The sequence below is a fragment of the Neopelma chrysocephalum genome, unplaced genomic scaffold (genome assembly GCF_003984885.1).
Source record: "Neopelma chrysocephalum unplaced genomic scaffold, ASM398488v2 Primary Assembly neopelma1_24, whole genome shotgun sequence".
Taxonomy (NCBI): domain Eukaryota; kingdom Metazoa; phylum Chordata; class Aves; order Passeriformes; family Pipridae; genus Neopelma; species Neopelma chrysocephalum.
This window is the reverse complement of record NW_020897693.1, coordinates 46,772,429-46,791,989: the sequence shown is the minus strand read 5'-3', so window position 1 is coordinate 46,791,989 and position 19,561 is coordinate 46,772,429. Positions and strand designations below refer to the sequence as shown.

The 19,561-nt window shown below is 38.4% G+C and overlaps 1 protein-coding gene across 3 annotated transcripts in view; it reads right to left on the bottom strand.

Moving 5' to 3' along the window:
* Positions 1 to 295: 295 nt before the first annotated feature.
* TECPR2 (tectonin beta-propeller repeat containing 2) overlaps positions 296 to 19,561 on the bottom strand; it is a 41,880-nt gene continuing 22,614 nt past the window's right edge. For 2 of the 3 annotated variants that reach the window (XM_027673990.1, XM_027673991.1), the window contains 6 exons: positions 19,356 to 19,445; positions 18,280 to 18,513; positions 14,069 to 14,217; positions 1,932 to 2,073; positions 846 to 995; positions 296 to 594 (listed from right to left, as the gene is read on the bottom strand). In XM_027673990.1, coding sequence (XP_027529791.1) covers positions 437 to 594; positions 846 to 995; positions 1,932 to 2,073; positions 14,069 to 14,217; positions 18,280 to 18,513; positions 19,356 to 19,445 — 923 coding nt within the window. In that variant the 3' untranslated portion in view covers positions 296 to 436. The remainder of the gene's footprint in view (positions 595 to 845; positions 996 to 1,931; positions 2,074 to 14,068; positions 14,218 to 18,279; positions 18,514 to 19,355; positions 19,446 to 19,561) is intronic. The other variant, XR_003532656.1, reaches the window with a different exon arrangement.

Genomic DNA, 19,561 nt, shown 5'->3' with positions numbered 1-19,561 from the left:
ACAACAGTCAGAGAGCAATCCCATCAGTTTGGAGTTCCAAGTACAAGAAGAAATTGAGAAATGCTTAGTGTTTCTGCTGTAGAGAAATATTTAATGCAACAGAATTCCTTCTCAAAATCAGTACATTAGTGTGCATGCTGTTGTGAAGTAGTCACTTCCACTGCTAGTAAGATTAACTTAAGGGTTATATTTCCAAAGGAGCTTCTACAGTAATACAGTATAACAATTGCAGTATGCCACACCTAAAGAGTCTCCCAAAAGATAATGTAACAAACATCAGAACTCACAGCTTGGGGGCTATTTAACAGGTCAGTTTTTCAATACAAAAGTGCTAATATCACAGGTCCAGTATGAGTGGCTTTTAGATCCAATATTCTGTACATACATCACAGAAATTCTGTCCTTTTTTTTCACTGCTTCACAAGCTTGAGAGACTTCATATCACTTCCCATTCGTCTTCAAAATCGTCAGGGTGAAGCAGAACAGAAGTGTCATTATTTTTCTGCAAACTATGGGAATGGCTAAAGGTCTTAGTGAGGCGCTGGAGCAAGGATCCTGAAGTACTGATTGCCCACAGTTCATCTAGAGGGGTCACTGCAAAGCAGAAATTATCCATCTTTTAATTAAGGCAGCAGGTTCCAATTATAAACATTAAATAAATATTTATATCTGTTTCTCTAATTATACCCAGAGAAGGTTTTCACTAATGTGATAAAAGCACCCTCGGTGAAGCTCTCGCAGAGCGTGCAGCTCTCCCTGCATATGGTCAGCCTGAGCACCATCAGGGAGAAGTCAAAGCAGACATCACAATGTTTTGGACAGACTCTCATGCAGAACCAACTTGCCTGTTAAGCGTGAGACATTTCCAGGAATCTTCTTCCAGTAGTCTCCTGCAGGATTCTTGTCAGTAATGCCATACCGACGAGCTACATCTCCATTGGGACACCGTGCCCAAACGGTCCTTGTACTTATGGCCAGCTGGCAAGCCTGCAAACCTACAGAGATTTGGACACAAAGAGGAAATAATCACAGGCTTTCCTGGGTACTAAATATACTTGCAGAAAAATTTACTAAGAGCAGATGTCAAGACTGTAATAGGTTTTATATACTCTTATATGAAGCACTGGTGACCAAAAAAGCTTTTTAATTGCAGAGTTTGTATTCTGCATCTATTGGCCACACTGTGGATACATTTTATTATGTGGCCACAGCCACAAGCAACATCCAATTAGAGGACCTTCATAACACACTTTTGGAGCCTCCACTGTATGTTACTATCACATGGGGAATAATCCAACAGTTACAATCTTGTCTAAAAATGGTGAATATTACAGATATTGTGGACTTTTTCTTCGCCTCTTCACAAGTACTCTGCGACTAAGTGCTATGTGTTTATGCAGTGACAAATCTTTAACAAGCAGACAGTGTCAACACACAGTTATTTAGAAAGAAACAACTAAAATTTAGTTTTGTTTACAGGCAAGGCAAAAGTGTAACTACCTAATCCACAACACATCCAGCATTCAGGATTAGTAGAGAGATGTGCAAAATAGCATTAGGTTTTTGTTACCCACATCTACATAGCAACCCCGTGTGATACCACATTTAAATACAAAATTTTCCATGGCAAAATAGTTTCCTACTGCTTAGGAATTCTGCTTTAGTTCTATCCGAAAGGGAACTGTACCACTTATTAATTCAGTGACAGCAGCCTAAAAACCATTGTACTTCTCCCAGTTAACTACTTAGTGTTTTTAAGTAAAACCAAGGTCCTCTTTAAAAGATAACTCTTATCAAACACTTGATTGCCAGAAAAAATATTTTATTTAAGCATTACTATTCAATTTAAAAAGCAACAAGAAAAAAATCTAAACAAAACAAAAACTGAGAAAATGGCAGAAACAACAAGGAACTGATGCATTAATTTTTACCTGGTACATGTTCCCAGTCAGTGCCTACAGGCATTTCATCTGTAATTCCAACTCGCACATGGACATTCCATTTGCTATCAATTGCCCACAACATCTGATCATTTGGACTTGAATGAATGCTGACCAAGTTGATTCCTACTGGCTATAAAAATTAAGCACAGTATTTAAACTTTGAACTACTGCATCTTTGTACTATTGTATCACTTGTTCTTCACAGAAGTACACATCCACAGTAAAATATTTACCAGATACTAAAGACAGGGAGCAATCTAACTGATATTGTATATGTTACTGTACAAGATTATCAATTCTCCAGAAGTCAATCCCTTTCTAAATAGAAAGGAATATGAATGAATGTCACTGAATTACTGATAATGATATTCATATTTAATGTTCAGTATTCAAGCTTAATAATTTGCTTAACCACTGCTGTTCTAATCAAATACGTTTCAATTGAAAGTTGGAGGGAACTCTTCCAGTGAAATGCACAAAGTGCAGTATTTTCCTCCTGCCTTCCTGAAAGTTTTCCTAACATAACTAACTTTGCACTTTATTTCTAAGCACATACAAGCATTACAATTTGTTACGGTCTAAATGGTTCCTCTTTGCAATGAAATGGTGATCTGTCTTCTTCCCTGTACTCCATTCTATAGGAATACAACCATGGAACTCGCTGCAGACCACTGCAGTACTGGAGCAGCCACACCTGCAGGAGAGGATCCACAACACTACCTGTTGGCAAACACAAGTGAAACACACTTCCCAGGCACATCCTTACTCCATCTGCTTCTATGGAGATTTGCCTCAACTACTGTTCAAAATCAATGTCACTGACATCAAAACAATGGTGATTTTGTAGCAAAATATATCAGCCAACAGGTTTGGATGTTTGCAAATATCCTGCAAAACATGTTCTTCAAATAAAACACGGACAAAAACAAACAAAAAAGTTTTTCTCCACACCAGCCTAATAAAGGCACTGCAGAAGACAGTATGATGCCCTGAAACGCATCTCCTCACAAAACAACACTGAATTCCCTGCTTTAGCCTCACAGGCAAAAGTTGAATTTCCACTGTGATAAACAGAAGAGCAAACAGCAATTTGCATGTACAATCCTAGGAATACAGAAGCATAATCTCCATGTATATAAGGACACAACCCAGTCCCAGATGGGCCTTCTGTGTACATACAGTTACCTGCTTTGGTTTTGCTTTTAAAATTCTGGTGCTGACCCAGCTATAACCAAGTTTGACTTGCATCACCAAATCAGTCCTGTCTATTCAGGTTTTAAGGCCTTCAACAGACTATCTTCCCATGTTTTTGCTCTCATTAGGTATTTGCCCTCCATTGGAAGCTTCAGGCTGTAAAAGCTTGATCAATTGTTTACCTCTGCTCACGGTAAATTTACAGTGGCTGCAGTTTGAACACTTACAAGTAAAGCCACTAATTGCCTTGAAAAGCACTGACTACATAGAATACATAGCTGCCTAGCTACTTTCAAACTGGTATTAAACTAAAAAGCCCAAAACAAAAAACCACACTGAAAACCTCCAAACATATTCAAACCCAAACCACAGTAAAACCAAAACACCCCAAAACCCCACACAATTTTCCCCTCTGGGCTTTCTGCCCCTTCACTGGAAGGGCTCCTTAGTCCTGGGCCTGTTTCTGTTTCTCCCCTTCATTTCTTCTCTGCTTCTTTTTACAGCTACTTTGGCTCTCACTCCCTATTTCTCCCTGCTCACTTCCCCACACCACTGCCATGGAGTGGTGCCTCACTTCTATGCTGCTTCCAGCTGCATCACATGCCTCTCCATATTTCTGCTCTTGCAGTCCCACGTTTTCTAGTAAGGAAGTTGTGCTGTTATTACCTTATGCAGGCTGACACACTGCACTACCAGGAGACCTTTGCCTTTTATATTTTTTTTCAAATTTTATTTTATATTTTTAAATCCACTTATCTCCTTCTCCTTACCATGTTCTTCTAAACAGTCACCTCTTCCTCAGATTTAAGATTTTCTGCCCCATCTCCTCCACACCATGAATTGCCTATGCCCTGCAATACACTTCATGTTCCAACCAGGGTCCTTCACAAATTGTACCCAACAGCTTGGTGTCACTTTTGTTGCTGAACTGTTGGGATTTGTGCACTTTGCCCTCCACTGTCCTATGTCAGGATCCCACTGTTCTCTTCCTCTGTCATTTGTCTAGAAAAGAATTCTCTGAGAAAGAACTGGAGGAGTATTTCCATCCAGAATGACTTTCTGAGTGCTTATACCTAGTACCTAAGTCTGTGTATTACTACAGGTTTACAGGCTGTGGAGGCTAAGAAAAGCAGACAAAACGCCCCAAAGGAGTGCCATGAATCTCAACTAGATTGCTTCTGATACCACTGCAGGCTCAAGTATATTTAGAGTAATTACTTCTTCCCTATTCTGCAGCACCAAAACATCCAAGAAACAAATAGCAATCATGAGATTCAAAGTAATGTGTCTACAAGCTTGGCCAAAAATTCTTCTCATTCTTTGCTTTCCTAAGTGAGCTCTCTGGGTATTTCACCTCCAGCTTCTCTTCCTTCTTCAGGCTACTTAGCTCTTTCTGATAAACTTGCACCAATAAAACAATCCTGTTACTCTCAGTGTGAGAGATTCAGCCAATTCACCTCCATCCCCTGCAGCTTTCTGCTGTGAAACAGCCAATAAAGGGCAGAACTGACAGGACAGATACTGCCATCATTATTATGTACACCAGCTTTTGGCACAAACCAGGGACAAGACACTGGAAACAAGTACAGGCAATTCTTAGAGCCTGTTGCAGAGATTTGACCTCTGTTGTTTTGGTTTTTCTTACCCAGAAAGCCACAATCTACACCAAAAAAGTGTTCTCATGGCTAACACAGTAAGGTGGATAAAATTAATTTAACATTTTCTTGACATAATGTACCATTTTTTGGAACAATCATGCTGACATTATCTCAGATATCCCCTAGTTTCACTAAGTTTGAATTACCATAAGCATGCTTTAAGTGTTTTATAATCTATATAACAAGAAAGTCTCTACAGCTGCAGGTAAAGGTTAAATGCAGTTCTCTCATAGCAGTAAAGAGAGAGATCTGTGCAAATTCATAAATCTGCTGATAACATTCCAGAGGCTGATAACCATGAAAATTAATAAATTATCTTAGCATAGCCTTTTCTCAGCTGGTTTAACTTCCAACAGGATCCATGAGATTGATATACCTTGACTGTAAAACATGTCCTATTTGTAATTTACTGAAGAATTTGGAATTTTAAAGAGCCTCACACCAGTCTCTCAGCTTTCCTCCTCTAATGCTGACACACAAAACTCTGCTTTTATCCACATTTATCCACAATACTCAACACTGAGAGAGATTGTCATGTTATGGATCATTAAATGGATCCAGTGTTATGTGATAAAAAATAGTGGAACATTGCTTTCCTTTTACTTGGGGTGCCAAAAATTTCTAAACTCTAAAAATCTCAAGAGTCTGACTGTTTTAGCCAAGAAGAGAAGGCAGATCCTGCTGCCCTCTGGTCTTGTGCATTGACACACCAGTCACTCTCTGTCTTTCGATATGAAGGATTTCCCATCACAACCATGGACTGCAACACATATATTGCCAACTATGTACTTTTCAACACTAAAACTACATACTAAAGCTGTGAATATCTTTGTTGTCTGCTACAAATAAAAGCAACAAAAAAGAACTTGCTACTTACCCACACATCTCATAAGAAAACAATGTTGATAAAATGAAGTAAACTAGAAGGAATCACTTAACCGGCGAATTCTTAAATGATATCAAGAAACAGTGTCTACGCTAAACATATTTATCAAGTTGTCCATTAGCTTTATAATTCTGTGCAAATAATTTCCTTTGTTTCTGCAAACCACAGAGAGACAAGCCTTGGTGTAAGGACTTCATTTGAACAATAGTATCACACAAAATCCAAAGTAAAAACTAATACATTCCCCCTCCCACGTCCCCTGACATACTACCCAGAAGTTTTGTCTTACTGATCACAGCTGAACCCAAATCCCAATGGTTCAACTTCCTTGTCAAGGAAGAAAAGACAAACATACACACAAAAAGGCACCAGAACGTTTTCCATGTCACTTTTCAGGAGCAGAGAGTCCATGTACCAGCCAACCTCCACTATCTCTGTTCTGCTGCAAATATCCAGGATAAGGAAGACTAAACAAAACATTATCGGTCTGTCCGGGCCCAATCCTTTTTAGAATGAGTTGGTGCCTACATGCAGCACAGATGTTCTCCTTGCCTTCAGCTGGTCCAGCCCAGGCCATAAGATGGTCACAACAGAGATACTTCTCACACTGTTGAGCCTTATGTGTGTATCACACTAATCTGACTATTTTCATGACTGACAGCATCAAGACCCTATTAACATGAATAACAAACAAAGAATGTAACTCAGAGAGGCCCTCCCCTAATATATGCCTATTTCTATATTATTTTCTGAGGTCTATTTGAATGAAGGTTGTAAAGCACTTTCAGCATTAGCTTGCTAAATTAAGTGCTGCTTTTTTCCCTGCAGAGAAGTTCAAGGCAACATATAGAAGCAGGAAAGATGTTTGGTCTTCCCTCAATGCTACATGTTCTTCAGTAATGCTGGCATTAAACTGTCAGAAAAACATTCTTATTTATTGCCTGAAAAAACAGAGCATTATTTTCCTCAGAAGCCTCAGAAAAACAACATCACCCTTTCCCCCACTTTCTGCCTTTAGTGAATAAAGGGACAAAGGCCTTAGTTGGGTATCTCCAATTAAGAAGATATCTATTGTGCTATCTATGGCTAGCTCAATCAGGAGGAAAAAGCAAAGCTGAAGAGTAAATTCCTTGACCTCTGCCCTCTGTTATCTCTAAATTTTTTATTTCTGCATTTTTTCAGGAACAAACATGGGAAAGACAACAACATACGGCATCAAATCATGGCAAAGATCAAACCAAACCAATGCAACTATTCAACATGATAAAGCTCAAAAGAACCATAAAATACATTTAAAATATTTAGTACAACTGTTCCTTACAAGCAATTAAAAAATAATTAAAATTTCATGCAACCACATTAAAGATTGTACAAACTACAGACCTAGTCAGCTTTGCCCAATTGTCTTCTAGTCACAGTCTTATAACTAAGACTATAAACTGCAGTGTAGGAGATAAGCTGCCTGCAATTACCAGTACAGGTATTTCTAATAACATACTGAAAAACTGAACTATTAGGAGAAAAACAACTAAATTTTTACAGAAATGTATGTTAAATAAACACTACATGCAACTTCCCACGAAACAGAACATAATTTAGCACTAGGTAATAAAAACCTTGTACAAGCAAAGCTCTGAGTAACCAAGGCTTTTACTTCTTTTATAAACACACAACGAGCATCAGTGAAACACCCTCTATGGGTGGCTATGCCAGTAAAGTGCACCTCTCTATTGTTTAAAACTTAAATACTTTACCAAGGAAAGCAAAGCATTTATTTTAACTTCAGCCTCAGCTCTACTTTGCTAAGGCAGTTTTAACCAGTTATTGATCTGTTGCTTTTTCTGCCATTTTGTTTTTTAATTGTTTGTTCATGTTCCTTAATAAGTTTGTGATGAAAACACCACACACCTCTGATAGTGACAGAAATCCCCATTTCACTACTGTTCTGGTTTATGAACAAATGAATAAACTTCACGTGTTACAATTCATTTACATAACTACTGGAATAAAAAACAATAGTACTCCAGGGGTCAGGGATCAGAACCCACGTCACTGCCTCCCAGATAGATGATCCATTTACCAGACTATATATAGACCAATCTCCTCTGCTTTGCCTAGTTCTTAGATTCATTGGATTTGGGATCAGCAGACGGGGACTTCCCACAGACCAGACTATTTGGCAGATCTCTAGGAAGGGTCATCGGGGCAGGAAAGGCACCACAACCCAGCCCTCCAACTCCCTGGAGGAGGGTGGATTGCTAGCCTGGTCTGCAAAGAGAGGTTGTCAGAGGTTGTCTGCTTACAGCATCATCATAAAACAGGGAGACAGTAACACACTATGGGGAGGGGCCTTCAAGCTCCTATCTCAAGGTCAAAGGGTCTGATGTGTCCAGCAGATATCCCAGGGTGTCCTCTGTGCAACCAAGGCATATGCTTGCTAAATCACAATATGTACCCTCTACCCATGAATTTTTACATGATGGTGTTTTTATTTTTAAATAGAATAACCCTGAAAACTCTCAAAACTCAATGATAATTGTAGTTACTTTATTTGCCCAACTGAATATTAAATGTATTTCTTCATCTCTCTGAAAAATAATTAAATATATATTTCTCTTTTAGCTAACCAAAATACAGGCATGTTGGAAGAGTGCAGGTGTGAGGATGTTTCTAGTACTGAACAAATGGAAGTATGAAAACTGAAGGTTCTCCTTCTGACAGTTGTTGTTTTCAGTGTCAGCCAGTCTTGTCAAAAAGCAAATACACCACCTTGAGATCACACTTCAGAAGGACACAGAAGGACTGCCTACTCAGTTTTCTGGGTTCGTGCACTTTTTGGCATCCGAAGCTTCTGGTGCTGATAACAACTGCTATCTAATAGGACAGGCTACACGCACACTTTCCTGAGTGTGGCGATAGCAATGCCTTAAAACAAGTATCAGAAGGCTAAAACTCCAAAGCAGCAAAATACAGTAAAATATAGTGACAGCAGTTTTCTTAACCAGCAACAAAAAGGAAGATAATAAGCACTAAACTCAGCAACGGAATCAGCATGAGTAACTTCAGTACAAATGCTGGAACTGCACTTTTTCAGCCTCTAAAAGCACCTTTTACTTGCAATTACTTAAGAAAGGCATGCCTGTGAAGAATAGCACAGACTTGAACTTAAACAGTATGGCATCTTAAATGAGCTAAACAAAATACACAGCTGCAGGAGCTTTGATCTCCTATATTTATTTGCAATCCACCTCGAGACAGATGCTCTTACTACTGCCAAACAGTTTTTCTCTATATCATCTTGAAAAGTGCAGTCCTCCAGGAAAATCCTCTCCCTGTTAACGTCTTCAGAGGTCTCATGTGAGTAAAGATATATGGAACAACAGACTAGTTAGTCTGGTCTAGAGATAACCAGAAGGTTTAATGAGTGTATTCTTTCTCCAACCCAGGCAGACTGGATCTAATAAAAGATACTTCCTCTGAACCTCATCTGAGCACTCCAAAGCAGATCTAGTAGCAACTCAAAAAGATGTCTGTGCCATAGCTGGGTCGTGCAAGCCAGTCTGTGCTAGGGAAAACAATCAGACTTTGAAAGAACAGTCATATGGAGTATGCCTTAGAAAGAACAGAGATTTCCACGGCAAGCGAGTTCAAAAGTAGCATAGATGATTCTGAGTAAGAGTTATGAAGCATTTTCAACAGAAAAATCCCTTCCCCTCCAAATATCCAAGCCCTGAGGATCATTTCAAACAAACCCTTCCTCCATTTCAGCTTAATGGCAAAATCTGATCTTGAGAAGTGCTCACCACTTCCTCCTCTAAGTACCACTTAACACAGAACAGGACTCAATAATAATAGAAATCTCACTGAAAAATGCAAAAGCAAGGCAGACGGCAGAGGAAGAAAGTCCCCAGGTCCACATAAAGTGTTCTGTAATAAGCAGAATTTTATTTAAAGAAAGGAAACGAAACAAAGGTCATGCAACAATTTCTAACAAGTCACCACTTACCCATAAGGCACAATCTCCTAACCTTTTCTTAATCTATGTTCAATGTAAGGCACTGAAAAGAAATTAAATCTATCCTGTACAGATTTCTCAGAATTTCAGATAATTTGCCTAAATTTCAAATGATATTTTTAAACTACTATTTGCTAGCTTTAATAATGTTTGAACAGCTGCAAAAGCATGAACAGCCTTAATTTTTTTTTTTGGAAGTCTGTATATGAGAAAAAAATAGGTCTTCCTAGGTCAGCAAGAATTTCTACTACCTATAAGAATTTCTCTTACCTATGATATCAAGCTTAAAACATAAAGAGACAATTACCAAGTTGTTTATGGGAACAGTAGTAAATCAAAAGTTTTTCTAACTTGAAATGAACATACTGCAGGTGACAATTTTATGGCAAACTAAGTTAAGTGGTGCTCGTCTGCTGAGACCCTGGAAAAAGCTTTATGCAGTAGTCAAATAGCAAACACTTCCTTACATAAACCCCTTGCACTCCACAGTTCAGACAATCTACATGGATTTTTAAACAGACCTCTTGATTTAATAAAATTGCTTTTTCAATCCTATTCTCTATGAAATTTAGTTACAAATGAACAACAGAGCAGCAGTTAAGCAAATGCCAATAAAATGTTTCAATACAATTTTAGAGTAAGACTGATTATTTAGTAACTTCTAACTTTAGATTAGTAACTTCTTACAAATACTTATTATGATCTTTTTTTAATCTTTCCTTTAATCTTGTCAAATAAAGTTGTTTAGCTGATAGATCCCTTACTGTAAATCTGAGAAGGTGGTTCTTAAGGACAGTTTGTATGTTAAGTTGTGCTTGTAGGAACTTAAGTGTTTCTCAAGAGCAGATTTCGTCTCATCTTTTTCAGAAGGTGCCAGAAATCAAAGATGAAATGTAGAAAGAATTATTTTCAAGCAGTTCAACTTCTGGGGACCTTTTAAAGTAATTTAATGAATTTTAACTTTTGATCAACTTCTGCTCTACAATCACTTAAATTAGTCTTATAGACTACAATAATTTTTTATTTTATTTTTATTATTGTTCCTTTAGGCCAGAAATCTGAAAAGCATTAAATCATAATAAATATACATTCACACATATATAGAAACATACTCCATAGTATCTTCTTAAATCATATTTATATTTCCTGCTCTTTTTTTAAAAATTAAATGTAATGTATATTAAGACATGCTACAGCAGATCATAGTTTTATGCTGTATATTAACAACTGAATGAAGAACACCTTCTGTTTTCTGATCCAAAATAATTTCATCAAACCATTTTGATCAGTTTTTTCAATGTCCTTGAAGCAGCTTCCAAAAAGCTGCTTAACTACATCATCATTTTGACTTTTAAGATTGCAGAACAGAATTGATGAAGCACAGAAAACATCTATATATAACCTACTACTGCTCAAGATACTCTAACAATGTTATCAACCACTTCTGAAGTACCAGATAAAATAAAGAGGGAGGGCAGAGAACATACAATGTTATTTTTCATCTCAAGAGATGCTGCAGTGGGGAGATACAAAGGGAAGAGTAACAAAGGAGAATGGATTTAGTCTAGATTTAAGAAAAAATACAGCATCACAGAGCCAAAGACTGAACTTGAATTATATTCACTCATTTTAGCATGAGCAAAATCTCATCAAAATTACAGTCTCTGAATACCTTTGAGAAGCTGTTAAAAGACAGATGCTGTGCAACTCCAGCACTCCTTTAAGGAGAAGTGACACCATAAAAGCAGAGTCTGCAGCTGCTCACAAGCTGCTCATGAGTCATGAGATCTGGGATAGGCAAGTCATATTGGCTCTGACATTTACTGGGGAATGAAATATCCATAGTTGGTTTCAAATTACGTTATTTGAGAGTGCTCCTGTACTTTAAGAAAGTGAAAGGCAATTTTGATTTCCTTCTTCAAACAGAAAATGGCTGAATTGTTCACAGATACTTCTTACAGTATTTCTGCTGTTCTGAAGAGAGAGGCAGCATGAACTATGTCAAAGTCAATTAAGGGACAGATAACAGTAAGTAATTTGCTCCTAATAAGCAAATACTGTTCACTGAACAGTTCACTTTTCAGACATCATGTTATATTTGTTATCCAAACACTAAGCTAGCATTTGGAAATATTTTAAAAGTTCACATATTTTCTTATTTTGCATTAAGCCTCTGTAAAAGCATGAATGGCTGCTCCTTTAATGACGTTTTTTAACATGCTGGAATTGTCTCGAAACAAGCATGCAACCCACGAGTTTTCATCTTCTCTACAATCAATGTTTGAATTTTTGCCCTTTCATACTGACTCATTAAATTTGCCATGTCAGGAAAGAGAATGACACTGCTCTGGGTATCAGAAGGTCATAATTTTTGGAAGCCAACATCATTCAGCTTTCTTGATAAGATAATAGGAAATAATTTGATTTTCAACCTTGTCCACTTTCTACGTAAGGAAGTCACTGCCAAATCATGATCCACAGCAAATGCCAACTGTTGCAAACACCTTTGCACTGACCAGTTTAATCTACTTCAGTTGAGGAGTAGAGAATAACTTACGACAGAGAAAATAGTATCAGCATAGAGAAACAGCTTTTGGGGCCATTTTCCTGGATAGACCTTTGGTAAGAAGACACTACACAAGTTTAATTTTCTGTCTCTTGGCAAACTCAGTTTAAGTGGAATGTTTTCTCCCCTCTTTTTAAGAATACTACCTTCATGGGAGATGTCATCACTGATACATTGTCTCCTTTTCCTGCTGCTCCATCCCTTGTTAGCAGGGAAAATGTGCCTCTTATAGATTACATGAAAAAGACCCACTTGCAGCACACAAAGAATGAGCAGAGTAACCAAGTCCTTTTTGCAATAGATACTGGCAACTATTTCTCAGTCTGCTCTGCTATCCTGCAAAATAAGGTGCCGTTTCTCTGGGATAACATTCCCAGTACAGGATTAGTCATCCAACCAGTGCTGTGCTAATTGATGGGATGCAGATCTGCAGTTTCATTTCGCTGTTCCACTGCCCCTCTTTGCTGTTATACCCTGAGATACACAGGAGCCAGCAACTGGCTGATGAGAGACAAGCAGAACTAAAAGCAAACTATAAACCCCAAATAAACTACTGGAACTCCACTACCACGGATTTACTTAAATTTCTTAATATGTCCTTTCAAAAGTACCACACATTTCAAAATCTTTAAAAGAAATGATGTAACATTATAAAATGTAAATCAAGTAGGCAAACACATCCACTGCTACTCTGCCAGATCACAGAGAGTTCAGTTCAAGCATTTTCATGCCAAGGGGCAAAGAATGAACTCAGCAGTCAAAGGTCAGCTCCATTAGGACAGTCCCAACTCACAGACACAGAAATTACTCTCATCTCATAGATTAACTTGCAAAGTATTACAGCAGCAACGAAAGCAAGCAGTGATGTTTAAGGAGAGATTAAAAACCCAACCAACCAACCAAATAGCAAACAGCAGACACTGAAGAAACAGATTATGTCTGTTTTCTATATTCAGAAAATATGCTTCCAGGGTACGTTAGGAGGCTTCTTTCCACTCTGTATCCTTTCAAAGGACCAAACTTTGCCCATTTCAAGAACAAGGGAGAAGAGCTCCATTTGTACCGTATACTTAAAAATGACTGCATGGTAAGGAAAGTCCCTAAATTCACAGAATCACAGAACATGCTGAGTTGGAAGGGACCCACAAGGATCATCAAGTCCAACTCCTGGCCCTGCACAGGATCATCCCCAAGAGTCCCACCGTGTGCCTGAGTACTAGTATAGTTCAAACGCTTCTTGAACTCTATCAGGCTTGGTGCCGTGACCACTTCTTTGGGGAGCCTGTTCCAGTGCCCAACCACCCTCTGGGTGAAGAACCTTTTGCTAATATCTACCCTAAACCTCCCTTGACACAACCTCAGGCCATTCCCTCAGGTCCACAGGAAACCACATCCTGTACAGCCCAACAAGTGTCACCTGCTGTGACGCCTTTCCCACAGCACCCTAGCAAGCATCCCAGACTCACAAGGGTGAGGATAAAGGAAGAGGGAGGCAGGCACTCCAGCACCACGCCACTTGAGCAGAGCCTTCCCTCACCCTCTGCTCTGTGCTGTTTGCCCATCCAGCCCCTTGCTTAGCACACAGCAGGTGCTCAGGATGTAGCTCAATCCTGCACTCTGCTATGTGCCTATAAAGCTTCTGCGTGCTACAAGAAGAGTAAATTTTCATTAGGAAAGGAAAACAAAAACCTGTGTCTCTACTATTTTCCGTGAGCGTTAAAAATATTGTTTTATTGTTTAGCATAGATCTAAATCACCAGGTTACAACAGTTACAATCAACCACCAGGTTACAATCAACACTTTACCTGTATAGGTGGCTCAATCATTATCCACGCAGGAAGCATCAAACTTGGGTTAAGAGGTTGAGTTCCTACACGGAAATAAATGCCACCATTGGTGTCACAGGCCCAAACATGCTGATTTCCACAGGTCAAGCTGATCAGCTTCACAGTACCTAATAACAAAGAGAGTATTAGCAACCTGGCATTATCCTTTCAAATTCAGCTAATAATGAGAACTTTTATTTAGACTTCATTGTATTAAACTAGCCTTAAACAGAGTCACATAAAAATGATTAAAAGTTAATACAAGTTATGAGACCAAAAAAAAAAAATCACTGGATGCACTGAATAAAGCTAATAGGCAGCATATATCTGAGAAATTTCTCTTCTAAATCTTAAAATAAATGTTTTAGTCACAGGATACTGCAATTTCTAAAGCACATGAAAAATATGCTATTAAAATAACCAAATTCAAGTAGGGAACCATTCCGTGACAAACAGTAGCAGTGCCTAGACAAACTTTCACATGACCTAACATGAACTCTTCTCTGTGGCTGGCCAGGCTTGTAGACTTTTAAAGGTGTTGATCCGCTAATACACGTTCAGCAAAGAACATTCCCTAATGCCAGCACTTTAAAAATATGAGAGCATGTGGATTATGCATTTCAGTGTTAACATACCAGTGTCACATCTGTAAATAAAGGAACTCATTTTCAAACGGATTTATATTCACCAGTGTACGTATTTATTACAGCCATATCAAAAGTGCAGCAGTATTTTAACCCTGTGTAAGTCAGCACTGTGGAAAAAAAAGCTGCCAAATAAGTGTGTTTTGGAATTTTGGGGTGGTTTGTGTTTTGGGGTGGTTTGTGTTTTGGGTTTAGTCTAGATACCTGCAAGGACAGTAGAGAAGCATGCCGGATATTTTAGACTAAAAGAACTCCTAGTTAACTGTCTACTGAAACTCTTTCACATTCATTTTAAAATAGCCATGTGATGTAATATACCTAACATTTTATTTCTTTTTTTCTCCCCCTGTTGGACAATACAATGCTAAGTAACAGAAAACACATTCCAAAGAACGAGGGACTCATCAGTACAGACACACTACAGAAGGAATGCTCTGGTCAGACTCCAAACTAAAGGTTCTAAAAATAGGCCTTGCTGGTTAACTGAACATGCCAGTGCTGCTTGGGATATCCCATTCTTGGTAACAGTTCACTCTTCAGGTATGTGAAGTCTGGCAACAAACCCTTGTAAAATGCATCAGGCACAGCATTCCTTAAAGAATGGGGTGCAATTTTATCCCACAGAGTGCAAGTTCAAAGCATTTACTTCTACAAAAGGCAGTATTCGCTGTCGTTAACGCTTGCTGAGGGAAAGAATAGGAAACAACAGGACAACACAGCCTCATTTTTAAATTATCTGTAATAGTAAGCAGATCTCGTTAACCAAAATTATTTAACTCTCTGAATCATAGGAATATGAATTAATTATTCTCATCCCAAAATTTCCTTTAATCATACAGCTTCACATTAAAAACAAAATGACAAAACTATACACAAAACCCTCTACTGCTTGGGATAAGAATACCTATAAACAACTTCTTTTTGCAGGGAGGGGCTTGATGTTCAGCTGCAAAGTCAAAATCTTACTTTAAACCTTATTATTCCTTCTAACATAACATATGACTTGAAGTAATGGCTTCATCATATGATACCTCAGCTGTTAAAGTGTTCTGATCCAGACAAGCATCAGAGCACTCACACGTGGAATCACATATCACCTACTCGGCACAGCTGATATTATTTACGTCTACAGGACAATTTGATATTCAAAAAAGCCGCCCTTATGTAAATATTTTGGGGTCCCTCCCTCCTCCCTCTTACTGTTTGGATCTTACGAGAAGGTCATGCTAACCACAGTCATCTCCTGTTTAGAGCAAGTAGCAGGATTCAGAGGCGTAGTTTATTGTTAAAACCTAAAGGTCATTCTACTGTGTTTAGATAGCAGTAGTGGAACTCTAATCAAAATAATTTACTAGGTACTACTCCCAGTACATAGTGTAAAGGCAAGAGGAAGATACTACCAACATAATATAAATATTTCAACCTTAATGCTGGCAACCCAATCGCTTCACAGAATTCTGAATTGCATTTTTCAGTAAGTTGCTCCCACTTCCCCATGCCCCCCCAGTTACAGCCCTAATGTTTCAGGAGTAAATTAAATATACACTTGAAAAATAACAACACCTCCAATCTCCTCAGTCCCATTAGAGCAAATAAAGGCTCTTGTATTATAGCCATGGATACGCACTTGTCAGCAGTGATCTACCATTTGCAATTAACAGGAGGAAAAATCCCTAAAACATTTTCACATCTCAGTATTAACCCACAAGTGACAGGTAAAGTGGAGTGTTTGAAGTATTTCCTGACCCAGATCTCTGCTATACCACCACCACGTGCCACAGAGCTGACAAGAACACCTGAATGTAAAGGTTGAAATTCTGAACTGCTGAAGTTCACAGGCCAGATATTACAGTCCACTAACTCCAATTGTGCTGATTTCCTTTATTAATTCTTTTGAGATTTTTCGACAATAGTAAGAAGCTATTTATTATTTCTGTTAAACAGTTACTGTCCGAATTGCTGGAAAGCAGTGGTTCATGAAAAAACTTTCAAACTGTATGAAGGAACATAAGAAGGACAGTTGACAAATTGATCCTTTAGGTAAGTGAAGGTAAAAGGCATCAAACAGTGTTTAAACTATGGTATGATGAGTTATTTGGAACCAATTCACGTCATAGAATCATAGAATCAGCTGGGTTGGAAGGGACCTCTGAGATCATCAAGTCCAACCCTTGATCCAACACCGCCGTGGTTACCAGACCGTGGCACTAAGTGCCACATCCAGTCTCATCTTAAAAACCTCCAGGGACGGAGAATCCACCACTTCCCTGGGCAGTCCATTCCAATGTCTGATTACCCTCTCTGTAAAGAATTTCTTCCTAATATCTAACCTAAACCTCCCCTGGCACAGCTTAAGACCATGCCCTCTTGTCTTGCTGATAGTTGCCTGGGAGAAGAGACCAACCCCCACCTGGCTACAACCTCCTTTCAGGGAATTGTAGAGAGTGATGAGGTCTCCCATGAGCCTCCTCTTCTCCAGGCTGATGATGAATTCATCAGGTCTGAAAAACCTGGTGTGCAACTGACAAACAAATTAATTCTAAAATATACATTTGAAGAAGTTTTCCATGAAGTATTACAAATTGTACATGAAAATTGTACATGAGGCTTAAAGTGTGCCAACTGTGTCTGCCTTTCTTCATCCCTGAAGTTAAAACTGTTTGTCTATTCTCAGACCAGTCATTAACATTGCCATTAAAAATAGAAAAACTGTAGAACAGGTGAATTATTTTTAAAATGGTGTGAGAATGGTGCATAGTCTCAATTTCTTTTATCTTCACTTGAAACAGGAATGCAGGTTAGCATGGAGATAGGAATGTTTTAACAGTCAGACTAGCACAGAAATAAATCTGATTGGAATACTGCTGATGAAGTTGGCAAGTAACTTGATAACCCCAAAGCCAAACTCCAAAGTGGGAGTATATTTTAATGATCAAAACATGGTCAACCACCTAAGCAAATGAAAAGAGCAGTTAACCAGCACCATGTTCTAAGCATTATGCTGAATTATTAGATCAGTATAAACCTGAACATGAGTGTTATCAGCTCTATCACTCATGGATGATGCAACACTTGGAGCATAATTTTTCCTTGACAGGATCCTTATGCAGATTTTTTGGCACTGTTAAAAACCTGTTTTTAATCACAACATTCAGGGCTTTATGTATGGAACTGCCCGAGACCAGGTGATTATGGTTACACCGCAGAACAAGAGCCAGACTAGTTAAAGCTGCTGGTAAACCTGCACAGCACCATGTCAGGCTGAGCCATCTCAGACTGACCAACTGCAAATTGCACAGACACACATAAATTATCTTGCAAACAGTGAACATGATGTCCACAGGAAAAGGCTAAACAGAACACTGTTTGAAAGCCACAGCTGTTCCAGATGTTTTACAATTCTCTGCTGTGAGGCCCATTATTGTAAGTTACTATGTGATCCAGTAAATGTTATATTCTATATCAGTACACTGAAGGATACTTACGGAAAACACTGACAGTATGCTAAGGGTTAAGAGATACTCTACTCAATAAAAAATGTCATACCTAGTTGGGTGAGATCCAGTTTTGTCCAATGCATCCCTGTTGGGCAGCTGGATGAAAGTGTTCTGATAAATATCTGCCCAAGACTATCCAAACCCCAAATGGCATCCTGGCAGGCAGAGTAGTGCACCATCTCGGCCTCCGGTGGCAGTTGGACTGTAGAAGGACGAAACTGAGGATTCTGATCACTGACACAAAACAGATCCTTGTTGCTTTGGCACAGCCACAGAAAGCTTCCTATGGAAAGGACATTTCTGTTATTAAAATAATTCCTAATCCACTCGGAGAAAGCTTACACATCTGCTTTTTTCTGAAAAAAATGATCAGTGCATTCGAAGGCAAAACTAAAGCTTCTTGGTTATGTTCATAGGGTAAGACTTTGAAGTAAAAATACACATCCTAAGCCTTTATTTAGGCACTTAAATACTCCCTTCTCAAATCAAGTACTAGGTGATCTCATTTGTAGAAGTGTTTCATTTGAAGAAACTAATAGAGAAAAGACACACGTAACAATGCGCTATCGCCTCCCTTTATTCTCTTGCTCTTATCCTTGATAATAGCCTTTGAATACAAAGCATTCTTTTTCAGCTCTAAATCACATATTTTTGCCAATAAAGCCAGTGTACTTAGATAATGGAATTGATAACTATTGTAACTAGAAGTTCAATTCCCTAGCTTGGTCTCAGTTTTACTGATGAAATGTGCAATTTTGCTGCAATAACTGTACTGACGGTGGAACACTCGGTTAGTACAGGCATTCCAGCAGAGCATGCTCCAAGATTTCCTGTTACAAATTCTGGTGATTCATGCATCGGCAATTTACGGAGTTACTGCTCTTAAAGAACTGTCCATTTCTCTGTTGGATGCCACTCCACATCAAAGGTGAGTGAATAATATGTTATTTTAATCTCCAGTAGTTTTACAGACATATTTTCACCCTACTTCAAATACTTTAGATCCCTGCATATAGAAGAGACACCCAAAATCTGAAGTAACTCAGGACATTTAATTACTTACACCATCAATTCCACTCTATTTAAAAATCAGACATTATATGCCTGCACTGTTGATTCACTAACCTTCTTTAGATGAAGCTGTGGAAGCCAACACAAAAATCCATTTTGTGGCAGAAGCAGTACCACGAGGCACAATATTATTCCAATAAGTGCCTTGAAAGAAAGGACAGGGTGGCATTAATATGAAACTTAATTTTCTGTTACAATTTGTTGTTACTTAAAATGTTACAGTTTGAAAGAAATTCTATTGCAATCAATTATTAAATATC